The sequence below is a fragment of the Taudactylus pleione genome, unplaced genomic scaffold, assembly GCF_031769625.1.
Source record: "Taudactylus pleione unplaced genomic scaffold, aTauple2 ptg000473l, whole genome shotgun sequence".
Lineage (NCBI taxonomy): Eukaryota > Metazoa > Chordata > Amphibia > Anura > Myobatrachidae > Taudactylus > Taudactylus pleione.
This window is the reverse complement of record NW_028284875.1, coordinates 1,364,130-1,383,712: the sequence shown is the minus strand read 5'-3', so window position 1 is coordinate 1,383,712 and position 19,583 is coordinate 1,364,130. Positions and strand designations below refer to the sequence as shown.

The 19,583-nt window shown below is 42.8% G+C and overlaps 1 protein-coding gene across 8 annotated transcripts in view; it reads left to right on the top strand.

Annotated features, from left to right (window-relative positions):
* The window catches only part of ARID1B (AT-rich interaction domain 1B), a 490,367-nt gene that overhangs the window by 396,551 nt on the left and 74,233 nt on the right, over nucleotides 1-19,583 (top strand). For 6 of the 8 annotated variants that reach the window (XM_088448961.1, XM_088448959.1, XM_088448960.1 and 3 more), the window contains 3 exons: nucleotides 4,543-4,722; nucleotides 16,398-16,704; nucleotides 18,793-18,921. In XM_088448961.1, coding sequence (XP_088305087.1) covers nucleotides 4,543-4,722; nucleotides 16,398-16,704; nucleotides 18,793-18,921 — 616 coding nt within the window. The remainder of the gene's footprint in view (nucleotides 1-4,542; nucleotides 4,723-16,397; nucleotides 16,705-18,792; nucleotides 18,922-19,583) is intronic. The other 2 variants (XM_088448962.1, XM_088448958.1) reach the window with 1 other exon arrangement.

Here is a 19,583-nt window from a genome sequence, read left to right as displayed (position 1 = left end):
CCTGTGTCATAAGTAAAGGGCCGGCTGGCTTGACCGTTAAAGGGTGCTGTAACCCCCAAAGTACACTCCAGTCCAAACCCAAAAAAAAAATATTTTCTGTGTTTGTGAATTGTGTGCGCAGTAGCCGCACGTGCATCAACAAAGTAGTGCCAAGCGTGCGCCTGTGTCATAAGTAAAGGGCCGGCTGGCTTGACCGTTAAAGGGTGCTGTAACCCCTGAAAGTACACTCCAGTCCAAACCAAAAAAAAATAATTTTCTGTTTGTGAATTGTGTGCGCAGTAGCCGCACGTGCATCAACAAAGTAGTGCCAAGCGTGCGCCTGTGTCATAAGTAAAGGGCCGGCTGGCTTGACCGTTAAAGGGTTCTGTAACCCCCAAAGTACACTCCAAACCAAAAAAATATATATTTTCTGTGTTTGTGACTTGTGTGCACTGTGGCTGCACGTGCATCAACAAAGGAGCAGCGCCAAGCGTGCGCCTGTGTCCCATAAGTAAAGAGCCGGCTGGCTCATTTCTTAAAGGGTGGTGTAACCCACAAAGTGCACTACTCTCCAGCAAAAATAAAAAAATATTTTCTGTGTTTGTGTGCGCTTTAGCTGCACGTATAAATCAATATAACATAAATGGAGGATCAAACTTTCTCCGATAAAAATAAAATAGGGAAAGATCAAGAACCACTTCCTCCTAGTGCTGTTGCTGCTGCTGGGAGTTGTTCATCATCCCAGAGAGGAAGTAGGAACATCACTACTTTTACTAAACAATTGACCCTCCAACAGTCCCTAGCGATGAGGATGAAGTACGACAGCAGTCATCCTGAAGCAAAACGTATAACTGAGGCCTTGACTGCTATGTTGGTGTTAGACGTGCGTCCGGTATCCGCCATTAGTGCAGTGGGATTTAGACAATTGATGGAGGTAGTGTGTCCTCGGTTCCAAATCCCGTCTAGATTCCACCTGCATCCTCAAAGCAGCAGCGACAAGCGTGCGTCTGTCTGTTAAAGGGTGGTGACACCCTCAAAGTGTGCTACACAAACAATTAAAATATTGTTCTTTTTTTTTCGGTCTTTGTGAAATGTGTGGGCTGTAGCCGCACCTGCATCCTTAAAGCAGCAGCGACAAGCGTGCGTCTGTCTGTTAAAGGGTGGTGTAACTCTCAAAGTGCTCCAAAAAATAAAAAACTATTTTTTTTATGTGTTTGTGACTTGTGTGCGATGTAGCCGCACTTGCATCCTCAAAGCAGCAGCGACAAGCGTGCGTCTGTCTGTTAAAGAGTGGTGACACCCTCAAAGTGTGCTCCACAAACAATAAAAATATTCTTCTTTTTTCTGTCTTTGTGAATTGTGTGGTCTGTAGCCGCACCTGCATCCTTAAAGCTGCAGCGACAAGCGTGCGTCTGTCTGTTAAAGGGTGGTGAAACCCTCAAAGTGTGCTACACAAACAATTAAAATATTGTTCTTTTTTTTTCGGTCTTTGTGAAATGTGTGGGCTGTAGCCGCACCTGCATCCATAAAGCAGCAGCGACAAGCGTGCGTCTGTCTGTTAAAGGGTGGTGACACCCTCAAAGTGTGCTACACAAACAATAAAAATATTCTTCTTCTTTTTTCTGTCTTTGTGAATTGTGTGGGCTGTAGCCGCACTTGCATCCTCAAAGCAGCAGCGACAAGCGTGCGTCTGTCTGTTAAAGGATTACATCGGTGACAGCATCCAAGTAGGCATGTCAGACAGTCCGTACCTGTACTGGCAGGAAAAAGAAGCAATTTGGAGGTCCCTGTACAAACTGGCTCTATTTTACCTGAGTTGCCCCCCCTCCAGTGTGTACTCCAAAAGAGTGTTTAGTGCAGCCGGGAACCTTGTCAGCGAAAGGCGTAGGAGGTTGCTTCCACAAAATGTGGAGAAGATGATGTTCATAAAATGAATTATCAACTCTTCCAGGGAGACCAGCCTCCAGAACGTACAGAGGGACCTGTGGTTGTGGATTCCAGCGGGGACGAATTAATACTCTGTGAGGATGAGGATGTACACAACACTGAAGAGGGTGAGGAAACGGTGGATGAGGACGACATCTTGCCTCCGTAGAGCCAGTTTGTGCAGGGACAGATTAATTGCCAGCTTGTTTTGTGGGGGCCCAAACGAACCAATCATTTCAGCCACAGTCGTGTGGCAGACCCTGGCGCTGAAATGTTTGGTTTGTTAAAGTGTGCATGTCCTGTTTATACAACATAAGGGTGGGTGGGAGGGCCCAAGGACAATTCCATCTTGCACCTCTTTTCTTTCTTTGCATTATGTATAGTTTGGGGCCTAGTTTTTCAAACTGCCATCCTGTCTGCCACTGCAGTGCCATTCCTAGATGGACCACGTGTTTGTGCCGCCCACTCGTATCTCTTAGCATAGTCATCCAGCTACCTCGGTGCAACCTTTTGGACATAAAAACACTATTGTGAGGTGTGAGGTGTTCAGAATAGACTGGAAATGAGTGGAAATTAAGGTTATTGAGGTTAATAATAGCATAGGAGCAGAAAAACCCACAAATTCAGTGATTTTAGCTGTTTTTATGCTTTTTTTCAAAAAAATACAGATCCAAAACACAAAACCCAGAACCCAAAACACGGAAGGGTGGTTTTGGCAAAACCAATCCAGATCCAAAACACGAAGAAAGATCCAGATCCAAAACCAAAACACAAAACACGAAAAGTGGCCGGTGCACACCCCTAGTCCACATACATCTTACCTCCATGCGCTATGCGTGACTCGGTAGCACAGAGCGTCTTTTCCTGTGACTTTTTATCTTCATATGCGTCTTATTTGCAAAGTGATGCGACTAGGACGCACAAGCAGGAAGCTACAAGTGAGAATGATAATAAACAGGAAAATTGACAGGCCCAAACAGCGCCCCCTGCCCTGCGGTGCCCTGTGCCATGACACTGGTCGCACTACCCTAGTTACGGCCCTGGGTGTATCTGCATGCGAAATACTACTTTACATTGTCAGTGGTTGTGTTTCGAATGCAGATACACCCGCAGTCGCACAAAGAATATAGGCATGTCGAATATCATTTCAGAAGAAGCTGATTGTGTATCCTATTCACATCACTTTGCGAATAAGACACATTTATCAGTAAAATGTTGCACAAAAAGACGCTCGAGTCCCGCCTCGGCATGGCACGACTAGAAGAGCTGTTTAACATGCAAGGATCCTAGATGTTGTGGACACATTTGTACATGAGCACTTTTTAAAAATGTTGCACTTGAAAAAACTTGTATGTCACCACATGCAGAATGTGGGCAAATAACTACAACAATAGTGGCTTATCTATACAGGAGTGTGTGTGTTTTGTTCACCTCAGTCAAGTTTCTGACTTTATGCCAGACACCGGGAGAAATGAAATTCTGCACAATGTGCTGCCCGGTATCCCTGCAATGCCTGGTTGCGCACAATTCCTCCCTGTGAGTCTTATTTATTTAATATTACTGTTTTGACATCTTTCAGCTTCACACTTTGGCCCTGATTCAGAGCCGGTCGCTATTTGCGCTCGCTCGTCCAGAAAATAGGGGTGGCTATTCAAATGAACCATTCGCTGTTTGCGGTCTGTTCACGCCTCTAGGTCTGAACGAGCGAACAAAACTTGCGGTCATTTTTTGGGAAACTACGCCCCCTGGCCGCTCGCATCCGACGTCATGTCCGCTATTTATTAGATTAATCGAGTACATCGAACAGGGTATGAACTGCTCGCTATTCTTGTGGTTGGTTTTTGCTACCACAATTTTGCGAGCAGTTCTGGCTAAAAAAAACCCAGTGACGTGGTCAATGACGCTGCTGTTTTAAATATGCACACCCATAAAACGCCCGTTTTGACCTTTAAGCACGCCTGCATTCTGATTTCCACTCCCCGTTTTCAAGCACCTTCCCCTGTTACCACCCACATACGCCTCATCCTGTCACTCAAATTAGCAGGCATTCGCTATTTTGCGAGCACATGAATTTCCGCCGCACTGACTGGTTCGCGCATGCGTATAACGATCCGTACGCATGCGCAGTTTGGCAAACATCGCTCGGAGCGAACGAGCTGCCGCTTACGAGTGGCTCTGAATGAGGGCCTTTGATCTTTATCTATTTTGGTCACCTTAAAATGGATAAAAAGGTGTACATAACACACCAGATAATTGTATCAAAGCCACCATTTCCACCTATTTGCTGGCAAAACGTACGGTTTCATAAATGTGCAAGTTCATTTTTGCTAGGCACGCACATATATTGTTTCACAATTCAGATATGCATTTTGCCCAAAAAATGCGTCTTAGTCACAATGCAATTCGACTAAGACGCACCAAGAGACTGCACTGATTAATTTGATATGTGACACTCGTATATCAAAAAGATGCACGGCGTAAGCAGAGTCGCACCGAATCTGGCGCGCCAAGAGGGGCTGTTTGGCGCAATTGCAGCAATAGTGTATAAAAACACATCTGTACTACACTCTTTTATAGCACATAAACATTTTTACACCTTTGACTTCTCATTTTTTTTTTAATCTCTTTTAATTACAGTTTATATGCCCAGTGTGCAAAGAAACCACCAACTGTCACAATATGTACCGCAGCAGCCTGGGCCATCCATGTCTCCCCATCCATCCCCTGGAGGTCAAATGCATGGCGGGATGGGTAATTTTCAACAGGGAAACGCCAGTGGCAATTATGGAGCGCAGATAAACCAGTATGGACCACAAGGCAAGTGAAACACTTGTAAAACACATTACGTTTATGAAATCTTTGCAAAGTAGTATTATGTCACACACCGAAATAATATTTACAATTTGTTTTGATTTGTTATTTCTCACTCCATTTACTATTTGCGTGACTATAGTTAGAAGGGGGTTAAATGAGAAGTCTCATCTGCAGAATATCCCTTTTGGGAGTAGCAGTTGGCTGCTGGTTACCGGAATAACAAGCGCCAGTCTGGACCTACATCTACAAGTGTGTGGGCACCCGGACTTGGCTTTGTGACACGTCCAGCTGATACGGGCCAGCCCGGCAGCTGCTGAATTCATTGTCTTTAATGCTTTGGCCCATCTGTTTTCTGTCAGAGCCCTTGCCAGTGAATTGCTAATCAATTAGCAAGGCATGGGAAGATGACTGGCCTCCTTACTCCTGGATTTCCCTCTATGCTCTTTCATTTATTTGTCTTTGGCACTGGTTTAGATTAAAATGTTTATGATCTTACAAGATTTATATCTTTATTAACATCAAAAAATATGCAGGTCACACACTATTTTCTTTTTTATTGTGTAGTCTTTAGGGCAACATTTAACCTACTTGATTAGCCAATAAGTGCCTATATGACATGTAGATAGCTTTTCACTATTAATACCCTTTCATGTTAATGGGAAATATGATAACTGTGACATTTTGCACAAAAGTCATGTTTCGGCTGTATCATAAGTACTTAGTTGAGTTCAGGTTACCCTGGTGAGAGAGGTTTGGCAATTCGCCATGTCCTAGCTTAACAAGTTTAATATATTTTAAATGTCTGACAAAATTACCATTAAGAAATATCATTATAACTTGTATTGGAAAATTTAAGTTTCTTCTTCAGGGTCCATAGGTCTCCACAGGGTATCCTTGGGGTGTAGGTGGTGGTTGAGGGCCAGGCACCACACAGTTAAAGCTTTCAGCTCCCAGGATGCACTGGTCCAACCCCCTATACCCCGCTCCCGAGCGAGAGGGACCTCAGTTTCGTTGGTGCCCGGCCAGAGTCGGGTCACCATTTATGCAGTGTGCTGCTTAGGCAGCCCAAAAAGCTTGTATTTTATGATTTTTAAAAAAAAAATGATGTTTCCTGCTGAGCGCGCAGGAACAGACTGTCAACAGGACGTCTGCGCTGCCACTCTGTCACCCCTCCGGGCACTGCAATGCCAGCTTTGGCTGGGAATTTCGGCGGGCATCCCGGGGTCCTTGCTAGCTGGCCCTGCATACGGACCCAGACTGCAGCCCGGACGCAAGGGGACAGGTAAGGTGGATCATCGCTTGCGGTGACCCGCGGATGGCAGTCATACCTCCAGTCTCAGGTGACAGACCGGAGGTGCTGAGAGTGCACAATGGCTTTGTCCAAAATGATCCACTAGACCACCAGGGTACCGATGGATCGGGAATCCAGCGTCCCGTGGTAAAAATCAGCATGGGGTGGTCGGCTTTCCCCCATTAAAGCAGTTCCTCCCCTCAGCTCAGGGCGCCATTCCTTTGAGGTCTCGCTTCCCTGAACTGCTCTCCTCCTCCAACCATGCCCCCTCAGAGGTCTCAGGCTCAGCCACAGCTCTCTCAGGGAAACGCAGGGTCTGGTCCCCCTACATACCTCTCCCTGGAGTCAGGTTATGTAGCGCTAAAGCCTACCAGATGTTGAGTCACTGAACACAGAATCTGTGTAGTTGATTGTAGTGCCCTTCTGCAGTTATATTGTATTTCTGCTTTGTATGTGACTTATCCAGTGCTGCCTGTCTGTTTATTTCTCTATACTGCCAGTATATATCTGTCCCTTTTTTTCTGACTTTGCCCTAACATACAGGTGTATTCAGGGTTTATCCCAGTACCTCACATCTCTACAATAAATATATTGGTGAGGGATGTCATATACAGTTGGTTACTGCACAGTGCCATATTTGTGCTGTACGCTCCTGCAGCTTACCCAAGCCTAAGACAAGATCAGTATATTGCATTCCTACTTGTATCCTACATACCCAGTAGTTGCATTATACCCAGTGCTATACTACTTTACAGCTATGTCTAGCAAAGGCAAGAGTAGCAAGCAAGCAAGCATGCATCTGCACCCATACTGCTAGCATGCAAATTATGTGCTGCAGACATAAGTGAGGAGGATTTGATACAAGATGGCTTATGTATTAAGTGTTATACTCCACCAGGCCCATCAGACCCCCCAGCTCCTGCACAAGAGCCCCCCTTGGCTTCCTTATCTCAGGTGCTGGCTACTATTGCGGACCGCCTAGTGGTACCGACTATAATTTCCCCTATGGGGTTACCACAGCACGCCGTAATTCCCCCTCTGGGGTTGCCACAACAGGTTCAGGCAATACAGGTACCTCCTGTGCCCTCTGCATGGGTAGACACACTCTCTAGCTCGGTACAGAGTCTGGTGGCTACTTCTACAGCCTTTCAAACTATGTTGCAAGGTGAGAAGACCCTACCCAGTAAGCCTTCTAAGCATCCTGTGTTATCTTCATGGTCCACGCAGCTCTCAGATTCTGAAGTGTTATCTGAGGAGGCAGAGGATGCTGATCTCTCTAACACTGATTCCCCTCTGGGGGAGGACGAGAGTCAGTCTAAAATGAATAAACGACAGAAAGTGACTTCAGCAGAATTCCCTCTATCGGATCAATTAGCTGAACACACGGCGGCAGCCTGGCAGATGCCTGGTAAGAGGTTTCAGCCCCAAAAAGGCTGACGACCTGTTATCCATTTCCTGCGGCTCACTTTTCAAAATGGGAGACTCCCCCTGTGGTGGATTTGCATGTTACGCCTTTAATTAAAAGCGCTGAATTACCTATCCCTACAGTATCCTCTTTGAAGGACCCTATGGATAGAAAGGTTGAATCTTGCCTTGAATCGATATACTGTCTTTCAGGGGCTGTTACCCGTCTGATCATGGCTATTGCATGGGTGGCTAAAGTTATAGAGAACTGGACTGGCACACTTGACAACTCTTTTCCCTCAGATGCTTCTAGGGATCAAATGTCTTTTGTTGCTCACATACAAGATGCTGCTTCTTATATTGGAGAAGCGACATTGGATGCCAGTCTCCTAACCTCCAGAGTCTCTGCCACGGCAGTGTCTGCCCGCCGTACCCTGTGGCTACGCTCATGGAAGGCAGATGCGGACTCCAAGAAAGGCCTAGAAGTGTTACCCTACAATGGGGAGATCTTGTTTGGCTCAGTCCTTGACAAGATTGTAACCACATTGGCAGCATCAAAAACTGCATTTCTGCCTTCAGCAACTACTACTGCAAAGTCTCGGACTACATCATAAAGGTCCTTTCATCCTCAAGGAAAACATAAAGGTCAGTCTTTTCCTAGGCAGTCGGCTTCCACTAGGGCTGCTAAGCCCAGGACAAAGCAGGCCTGGACCACCAGACATCCTGCTTCGAAATCCGAGGGAGGCCGACTTCTTCAGTTTGCCCAGTGCTGGTGTCAAACCCCCACGGATGCTTGGGTAAGAGAAGTGGTCTCTCACGGGTACACCCTCTCATTTCTTTAACAGCCACCCCCTCAGTTTTTCTACACAGGCCCTCCTTTATACCCAAGCATGGCTTTACAAATCCAGAAAGCCATACAGTCCTTGCTGCAAGCAGGGGTAATTGTGCCACTCAGTGGGGTACCGGTTACTATTCTACACTCTTTCTGGTTCAAAAGCCGAATGGGTCTCATCGGCCTATCCTCATTCTCAAATCCCTGAACAAATTCCTCAGGGTACCCAGGTTTAGGATGGAAACCTTACGCTCTATCATCCTAGCTATGGAGCCTGGGGACTTTATGGTATCTCTGGATATTCAGGACGCGTACCTATATATATTCATGCGCCCTCACATTAGCAATATCTCCGGTTTGCTATACTACAGCAACACTTCCAATTTCAGACTCTATCCTTTGGACTATCCACCGGTCCACGGGTGTAGACCAATATTATGGCTATCATGTCGGCCCACCTGCGTGGTCAGGGTGTCCGACTGTTACCATATCTGGGCGACCTCCTGCTCTTAGCAGGATCCCCAGAAGTGCTTCACCGCCATCTACGGCTAACCTTTGTTTTCATTCACATGCACGGATTGTTAATTAACTGGAAAAAGTCCTCCCTGAATCCCTCACATAGAATGATTCATCTGGGAGCTCTGCTAGATTCTCAGGATCAGATAATCTTTCTGGCATCAGACAAGACCTCCACACTTCAACTACGAGTGCGCAGATGTCTTTATAGTCACCAGGTGTCGATCCACTCAGCAATGCAGGTTCTGGGATCCATGGTGTCCACCTTCGACATGCTGGACTATGCTCAGTTCCATTCCAGACCAAGGAGGATCCCGAACTAGATACTCCTAACAATAGACGCCAGTCTCCAGGGCTGTGGTGCAGTGACCGGTCCACACTCCTTTCAGGGTCACTGGACATCGGTAGAATCAACCCTGCCAATCAACCTATTGGAACTTCCAGCAGTCTACAGGGCAATCATACTACCCCAGAACATACTTCATGGAAAACCTGTACAGGTACAGTCCAACAATGCCACAACAGTGGCTTCCATCAACCATCAAGGAGGCACTCGAAGTCGGGCAGCAATGACAGAAGTGTCATACATACTGACATGGGCCGAGGGTCACCTCCCGGCCATCTTTGCGGTGTTCATTCCAGGAGTTCTCAATTGGGAAGCAGACTTCCTCAGCCATCACGACGTGCATCCCGGGGAATGGTCTTTTTACTAAGAGGTTTTTTAACTCCTAGTGAGCAGATGGGGCCTCCCAGAGGTGGACCTCATGGCCTCCTAACACAATCACAAACTGACAGTGTATGGGTCCAGTACAAGAGATGCCGAGGCAACCTTTGTAGATGCATTATCAGTGAAGTGGACCTTCCAGTTTGCGTACCTATTCCCTCCAGTCTCCCTTCTGCCTCGGGTTCTTCGGAAGTTCAAACAAGACGGAGGCACTGTCCTGCTGGAGGCTCCAGCTTGGCCCAGACGTCATTGGTACTCAGAGTTTTGGAGTCTCTCCATCGACACTCCGTTCCTGCTGGCCTCAACGACCGGACCTGTTGTCTCAGGGTCCTTGCCTTTACCCAGACCTGGGTCATCTGTCTTTGATGGCATAGCTCTTGAGACATCCCTCCTGAGGTCCAAAGGATTCTCTAGCTCTGTAATCAAAACTATACTCAGAGCGCGTAAACCAGCCTCTGCTCAGATCTACCACAGAGGGTGACATACATATTTCCAATGGTGTGTCGTACCAGAAGCTACGACCCCCAAGTGTTTAGGATTTCCAGAGTCCTGGCCTTCCTTCAAGCTGGATTGGACCTTGGACTCCGCCTGGCCTCACTGTAAGTGCATGTCTCTGCTCCATCCATTTGGTTCCAGCGTAGACTTGCTCCACTTCTGGATGTCCACACCTTTCTCCAGGGTGTCCTCCGTATACAAGCTCCCTTTGTCCCTCCAGTCGCTCCATGGGATTTGGCAGTAGTGTTTCGTGCCAACCAGGGTCCTCCTTTTGACCCCCTGGATTTTGTGGAACTCAAGTGGCTCACAGCAAAGACTTTTTTTCTTCTGGCTATGGCATCCACCAGATGGGTGTCAGATTTAGGGGCGCTCTCCTGTCGCTCCCCATTTCTGATATTCCATCAGGCCAGGGCTGTGCTTCGGACTCGCATTGGTTTCCTTCCAAAGTAGTTACTAGTTTCCATATTAATGAGGAAATTATAGTCCCGACCTTTCAATCACCAACCTATCGGCAGGTAAAGCCTCCTTGGAGGGCCCGTGCCCTCAAGATATATGTGGACAGTACCAGTTCCCTTCGGAGATCAGACTCCTTATTTGTGCTCTATGGATTTCACAAGAAGGGATGGCCAGCCAGCAAACAGACATTGGCTATATGGGTTCACATGACTTATCTCACAGGCTTACACACAGACAGGCCTTTCTGTACCGGCTACTGTTACTACTCACTCTACTCGCTCTGTGGGTCCTTTGTGGGCAGCTCTCCATGGCGCCTCAGCTGAACAGCTTTGTAAGGCATCAACATGTCCATACATTTCTGAGGTTTTATGCCTTTGATACATTTGCCTCCCAGGATGCTTCATTTGGTTGCCGGATTCTCAGGAGCATCCCAACCCTTAAATTGACTGCTTTGGGACATCACCAAGGTCTCCCTGTGGAGCCCTATGGACCCTGAAGAAGAAAATGAGAGTTATGGTAAAACTTACCCTAGTTAAATCTCTTTCTTCGAAGTCCAAAGGGTCCACAGGGCACCCGCCCTGACGAACCTGGCTTCATATGGGTTATGTTTCTGGTCACCGGTTTCCCATCTCCTTCTACGTGAGAGTGTGATTCTTGTGTGTACCAGTCTTCCTTCTCTCTTCTCCTCCTCCGGCCTTTGACTTGTCAAGAACTGAGGTGGCTCGGGTGCGGGGTATAGGGGGTTGGACCAGTGCATCCTGGGAGCTGAAAGCTTTAACTGTGTGGTACCTGATCCTCAACCACCACCTACATCCCAAGGTCTCCCTGTGGACCCTATGGACTATGAAGAAAGAGAGTTAACAAAGGTAAGTTACCATAACTCTCATTTTTGGCATTGTTATATTTTTATAAAATTACTATTACTATATGCATATACAACCAAAAAGAGGGTGTACAAGCGAACATCTGTACTACCACCTAATCAATAAATATTAGTCGCCTGCTCCTTCTCCTGGGGGCTACTAAATGCTGCCAAGTTAACCCCTTTAAAAAGGCTACGGAGGGTGATTGCAGTTTCTGATTGGTCTTCCGTTCACACCCCCACTCCACTTCATCACACGCTCCCAATCTGCAGCGAGGGTAAGGAGCTGGTAAGTAATATTTTGATTTACATAGCACAGTAATTCAGCTTTAAAGCAGCTGACTTTAAACAATGAGTACAACACTTAAAGTTATTTGAAGTGTCATAACATACTGACTAGTCTGTATTTTAAATTTTAATCTGTATGCTATTCACATTGATGTTGATCATTCCCAGTGCTCGTGTGACACGTGAGGAGAGAGGACTTGCTTTGTAATGCACAATTCGCCCGTGCACATTTCATGTTATGTATTGCTGCATCATAATGTATCATGCAGATACAGCAAAGCACTTTTCCTAACCAGTGGATAGAAGTTGGGCTCATGACTTAAACCATCTTGCAGACTTGATGGCAAAGTTATTAATCTAATTTTTCACAGTCTCTTGCAAACTCTGTGTGCAATGACTATGATTATTTATACAGAATGTATTATTTCTTGCCAGTTTTTTGACACAGGCTTATTATAAGTATACTGCTTATAAAAAGCTCAAGGTGCATTTTCCCTTCTAAAAATAATAAAATAAATAAAAAGATCAGTGACAGCTTTGATTTGATAGCTGGCATACTGCCTTAGAGGCCTAGCTAAGTTCAGTAGTAAGTATTTTGTACAAAAATGAATGTAGGTTAACTTATGCCCTTAAACTTCTTTTTTTTTTTTCCTCGAAAAGCTTTGTGCATTTTATTATTCCCAATTTTAACCTCTTCACCAAAGTGCTTGAGTACTGTGATTAAGTGATTTGATGTGTAGAAATGCTGGCGGGGGGTTCATGCTGCTGGCTGGAGATGCTGCTTCAGCTGTATTAAATGAAATGAAAATACCCACTTTTCGCCTCTGGCTTTTCTGAGGCTGCCTAAAAATCTGCTTTTGTAAAAGGACATAGTGGGTTACTTTGTAGAAGCATTGTATACATATATTCAAACTGTCTCTCCTTTGAAGGTACAGTCCCTCATTTTAATACAACGTTTGTTCTCAGTTGTATTGATCTTTATGTAAACTTATCTTTAGTAGTTTCTGACACGCAAAATAAATGGTAAGGTTTTACTCATAGGATGATGTTGCAAGACACTGTGCACACCTATCATGGCAATTTTAGGGCAATGGGGTCCTGCCATCATTGCCACTGTTGTGCTTCCAAGAGATATGCTCACCACTTTTTCCATTCAGCTCTTCTGGTGATTGACTGTTGGAACACTTTGCTTGCTAAAATAACACAAAACAAAAAAATACTCCAAAAGAATAATAAAACTACACAGCAGCATCTCAAGGAAGCAGCTTACTAGAAACGTTGAACCTACAGTATGGGTCCGAGAATTTACTGCACACTTTAGGACATCTTCATGACAGATAGGTAACTGTAGTGAGCTTGGCCTTGGCTTATAAAACATGTTAATTTAATAATGGAACTTTGTATTTTTAATTAGTACTTCTCTTTAATTGTTGAAGAACCACTGGACAATATACATCATGAATGCATATTAATAGTGCATCATAGAGGAAATTGTAATTAATACATACTTGTGTCCACATACACCTATAATAATATTTTTATTAGCGCTTTTCAATAGGACTCAAGGCACTTTACAGATAGTATGTACATAACACAGAGGTTTACATTTTCATAAAATACAGAAACCATGAAAATAATACAAAGGTGTGGCAGCCATTTTGGGTCATAAGTTCCAAGTATTACTCATCCCACCTACGAAGGGCAGCCATTTAAGGCATACTACCTAGGTTTACACTGGGCAGAATAAATAATGCCTAGAAGGGATGACATACAATGGGGAGATATAAGTAATAGGTGAAATCTTTGCAAAATCTCAGAACCATGCATTGTTCATTCTACAAAAAAAATTTGAGAACCACAAATATCTGCACACAAATTAATAGTACATAGTTATTGATTACTAAATGACCCCGTAAGATAGTATGATATCGGGTGTTCTCACAGACGGGGGTGCAGCCTTAACAACCAGGATTAAACTTGAAATGTAGAAGAAAAGAGAGTGACTGTATATATTAGGTGCTCTTGTGAGCCTAATATATACAACCACTCTCGTTTCTTCTACATTTATTGTTCATTCTACACAATAGAGTATCAGATGGGGCAGCCATGTTGGGCGCACTGCATAGGATTACATTGGCCAGAATAGGCAATGCCTGGAATTAATAACACATAATGGGGGGAGATGAAAAATAATCCTTGCAAAATTGTTAATTCTACACAATAGAGTACCAGGCGGGGCAGCCATATTGGGCCCAGTGAATTAGTTAAAATGTGCAATAAGCAATACATGTAAATAAGACACACAAGGATAAAATGAACAGTGACTAGCAAGATAACCACTGCATAAATAGTTCCACAGGTTTGTCCTCCTGCCCTTGAAAGTACCAGGTGAGGCAGTCATCTCTGGCGCAGTTCATCCTTTACAGTGGGCAAGATAAGCTCTTCATAAAAGTGTAAACTGCCAGTGTGAAATCACAGAGAAAATAATTTGCTGAATATGTGCTAAATAGCCCCATTTGCTCTGCCACAGACATTGCGATTGGCATTCATGTACTTCTGTGTGCAACTAAGTTGCTAATATGGCTACAAAGGGCAGAGTTCTGATACAAGTGACCGTGTCATGCTTCGCACCATGTTTTATTATGCTTAATTTGCGACTGTACACCAATTATTTTGTGAGAAAAGTAGTAATCTAGTGTCCTTGGTACACTGTGAGTGACTTTGTATGAGGCTATAATGTGAATAAGACACAAAATATTTCTAAAAAGTACATAAAGTCCGGGAATCACTACTAGTGACAGAGCACACCAAGCGCCCAGCACCATATGGAGCAAAAATTCTAGGTGAATGATGACGCATCCGTAGTGGTAACACATATGTTTTACATTGAGCAGTAGATGGGGAAGGGAGCTGGCACATACTGTAAGTCATATTTCTGAGAATCCAGTTCTAGCAATTGTGTCCCGTGTGGGACATATATGTATAAATAACATTTTGTAAAGTATGTTCCAGTTATGCTGCATATTATATATATATATTGTGGTGTAGATACATTTTGTAATATTATTCTGAGTTATAACATTATTACTTCTTTTGAATTGCTCTGTCTTTTTCATTGGGGGACCTCACTTTTCTGCACGAGTTCATACCAGTCTGATATGTTTTGTATTAATTGGCATAAACATTTGAGTCTATTGTTTCCAGCCTAATACTGCTGCTTGTTGTAACTTTAAAGATTGATTGTTTATGCAGTGTAATAGAAATGGAACTGTACTCTGGCGGGCTACACGTGTGAGCGTGTTTTTGCCAGAACAATAGAGCATTGCCATTACAATCCATTATTTTCACGCAGGACAATTTGTTTGCATAACTACAAGACATTATTTTTGAATGCACCATGCTGTGTCTGAACAATGAATGAGCCATCATCTCAGTATAACAGATGGTAATATGTGGCTAAAATTTTTACATATTCCATTGGATTTCTGGAATGGGGCAGTGCTTAAACTGTTCAGAAGCCCAACCAATACAAACTATCTCTATGTTTATAACTATTTTATACATGCTTATGTTCTTTTTTTATATTATTTCTCTATTTATAAAGAATAAGTATATTTACTTGTAGATCTGTTGTATGATACTTTTGTTTAAAAAATTTTGAACTCTACGTATAATAGAAGGGCAAAATTAAATTATTTTCCATATTATTTTTATTTTGGTTAGTGTTAGAGTGTATAGATATACGTGGTTAGTAAATTAATATAGTAAGAAAAAAATGGTACATAGATTAATCATATATAATTATAAAAAATATGCTTTCACTTTCCACCTATAAGTTACATTTTACTAACCTCCTCTCAGCTGAGCCTGGGCTTCCGGGGGAAAAAAGGCACGGCTTTTACCGTAGCCTGGCTGGAAACCAGAAGGGTTATAAACAGACAGTTGTGGTTTGTGATTGGTCCTCCCAAGTGGTGAATTGAATGGATTTAGTGTCAGAGTCCTGGAACAAAAAAAGAGCTGTGTAGAGCAGTCCCCCATGATCTGGCTGAGAGATGGTGGAGCAAGGTTAATTAGTAAAATATAATTTGTCAGTGGTAGTGCAGGAAGAGTGCTACTGGGAGTATAGAACTCAGAGATGACTACTCCTAGTAATTGATAGTAGGAAATAAGCTGTTCTAACATACAGTACGTCTTCCAAATAAACAATGCGGCTGTGATGTGTGAATTCATTACTTATACAGGTTGAGTCTCCCATATCGAAAATGGGACCAGGAGTATTTTGGATAACGGAATATTCCGTATTTTGGAATAATTGCATATACACCTTATACACACAGCCTGCAGGTAATTTTATACTATATTTTCAATAAGTTTGTGGCTCAAACAAAGATTGTGTACAGTAATGAAATTCATTTATGTTTCATTTACACCTTAAACACACAGCCTGAAGGTAATTACAATATTTTTAAGAATTTGTGCCTTAGACAAAGCTTGTGTACATTGAACCATCAAAAATCAATGGTTTCATTATCTCAGTCATGCCAAAAAAAAATCTGTATTTCGGAATATTCCGTATTTCGGAATATTTGGATATGGGAGACTCAACCTGTATTGTTATATCTGGTAGATGTTCATACATATGGAAAGATATTTGAAATGTAAAAGATCATACAGCATTCCACATACATACCGTCATTACACTGGTATCAGAAGTAAATCCTCCCAAGTTGCAATGAAAATAATGTACCTGCCAAAATGGTAACATATGCTATGCAATCATATTAATAATACTTCATTTTTATTATTTAAGGTAATTACTCAAGACCGCCATCATATACTGGAGTCCCAAATACAAGCTACAGTGGTCCAGGCCCAGGCATAAACATGAATTCCAACACCCAGATACACGGACATGGACCCAGCGGTTCCATAAACATGGGAAGAATGCCAGGCAGCGCAGTGCAAAACAGGCCATATACTGGAAACATGGCCAATATGACCCCTAATTCTCCTGTCATGCCTCAAGGGATGGGACCGCCCATGCCTACTGTGAACCGTAAGGCACAGGAGGCAGCTGCTGCAGTGATGCAGGCAGCAGCGAACTCTGCTCAGAACCGGTATGTTTGATTTATGGAACGCTTAACATGTTTTTCACGTGGTGACACAATACTTTCCTTTCTTCAGCAAGTGATTATTAGGGAAGCATGAACAGATTAGATTAGATACAGAATCACAGTCTACCTCAAAAAACGAATTGATTAGGATTTGTTGCTATGGATGTTCTTCGCACTACACAATTGCTGTACATACTTCAATCATAAAATGCAAATTGTGAAAGGGAGCCCAACAATCTTTTTTTACCTCACCTACAGTCTGGTCAGGGGCAATCCGTAGTGATGTGCATACTTGGAGTTGTCGGATATTTATTATTAAAATGATTGGTGGCAGCCACCTTGTCAGAATACAGATCTCAATAACACATGAACTCTTCTATTGTCCCCACTGATGCTCATCTTCTGAAATCTAATTACGCTGAAACGTATGTGTGGTTAAAACGGAAAACAGGGATATTTTTTTCACTGCAGCTGGTGTGTAATGTGTTTGTACTGTAAAATAGGACCAAAGGGCCAATTTTAAGTTTGTTTTGCCCTGATTATTATTATTATTTACTTAAATAGCTCCTGCATGGTGCTACAATTAATCCATGATCACTATGTCCATCTGCTTTAGTTGAGAAAGGTTGTGCAAACCTTGGTTCAGATGTCAAAAATTAAGTTTCTTGTTTGGCCTAAAGAGGTTTTTAAGGAGACAATCACAAAAAAAAAATCAGCAAATAGTTTATAAAAGATACAAATGCTACAGCCAGGGTGGTCCACAATGCTCCTGCCCTATCAAAGTGTTACAGCCATATGGGGTGTTATTTTGGAAGGTTTTATGGTGTATTCACTCAGGTGCATTTCAGATATAAAGAGTTTGCTTAAGTTTCGCACTTCTCTGTTGAAACATTTTAAGGAATAGCTATGACGTACCTGATGCCAAAATCTTCCTTGTAGTCCTTCCCTAACTAAAATTAGTTTGGGATTTGTAGTTCAGAGCTGTAACTCCGAGAGATCAACACAGTGATCTGCAGTCAAAACATGGCCCCTTCCTGTAGATAAATTTGGAAAGTCACGGGGTCCCACATGCAAGGAGCTTTGTTTCCTTTACAGCTACCACCAAGGGTTTTTGAAAAAGACATTGCAAATGTTGCTGCTTCAGCTACTTCAATGTGTGTAAAACTGCACAATAAAAAGCTAGGACACATTCACATTTGTGCTAGGAAACAAACACCTGTTTACACGTTTGCAAATAATTTTCATTAGATCTTAGAGAATGCATCCATTTCTAATGTCCCATGTGGGACATACAAACTACACAATAACTGGTGGTGATGTTGAACACCTATATTTAGATTGGTCTTTATCTCTTGATTTTTATTTATTTTACTTACATTGATCTGGTCCCAGATTTATTTTCTTTCACAAACTCTTTACTTCAGCTGTTGTGTTTTATTATTATTTTATTAGGCTACGTATGCACCATTTCCCCCTTCCATTCCATATAGTGCTCATTTTGATGGGTTAGGATACAAAACTGACCAATAACCAAAACAGTAAAACTTTCAGATACCAAGTATGAAAGTATCTTACCAGTGGTAAAATTAGAGTTGTATTACTATTTATTTTCCTTATTTGTTCACGCAGAACTTTTATAAACAGGGCATGGAGTTCTGGACTTCCATGCTCACTCTCTACCGTATTTTCCGATTATGGAGTGATGAGGAGAGTTTCTGCCTCTCTATATAGATTCATTAAAATATCATTGCTCCAGATTACCCATTTTTGTTTCCATCAATGTCCATTAGGGTGGTTATATGCCGTTTAAATTATGGAAATCTACAGGACAGATTTCAAATAAGATGTAAACGTCATCACTATAATTTCTACCTCTGTTACATCAGGCTCTACCAGATTGTGACATTTTCTTTCTTAGCACACCACACCACCTCAAGACATATTTTTTATTTTACACTGTTACTTGAAGAATTGAATGAATCTTCTCTGACCCTTTATTCTTACTCTTGGGTATTTTTTTCAGTGTTGAAAAATTGACTCATTTCATTATAGTACATATACAAAGAAGCCTGTTCTTTTGTCCTGCTTTAGGCCACCATACATTAGGTCGCCTGCTTATCCCAGCCAGTCTGGGGCTGGCGGACGCCCCATGTTTTCCTCACAGCATCCCAACTATGGCAACACTCAGGTTCCAATGATGCATCAGCCTGATCAGTACGGGTAGGTAGAACTGTACTTGCTTTGGGACCTCTAAGCTTTTGTTTTTGTTTGCTTTTCTTATTTTTATTTTCTTTATATATATTTTTTTGTTACTTACTGTTTGCATACCCACTCTTCACTTGTCTATTTGTGGCATGTATTCTGTCCCATGGTGTGGTAGCTAGCAATGGAAGTTTTAAGACATGCAGTTGTAAGGCCACCTACACAGACATCTGCAATGCAATGTTATGTTGTAAGGCCACCTACACACAGACATCTGCAATGCAATGTTATGTTGTAAGGCCACCTACACACAGACATCTGCAATGCAATGTTAAAATTCAAGTAAAAGTGCCTCATTGTATTTTGTATGTATTTACTATGACTTTGATATACACATGCACTGAAGATTTTTTAATTAAGCCATTGCTCTCCCATTAATTACATGCGTTGATGCATGTCAGATGCACTGAAATGGAGCAGAAAGCATTAAAAAAAATGCAAAACAAGATGAAAAGAAGTAAAAACACAAATATGTACACCTTCATTTAGTATGATGATTTGTATTTTCACAGCTATTTACTTGGAGTTAGCTTGCATTAGACATGCATCTTATTGCAGAATTTAAGTCCATTGTGTATGTGGCCTTAAAACCTTAACCCCTGCAAGTTTTACCACTACTA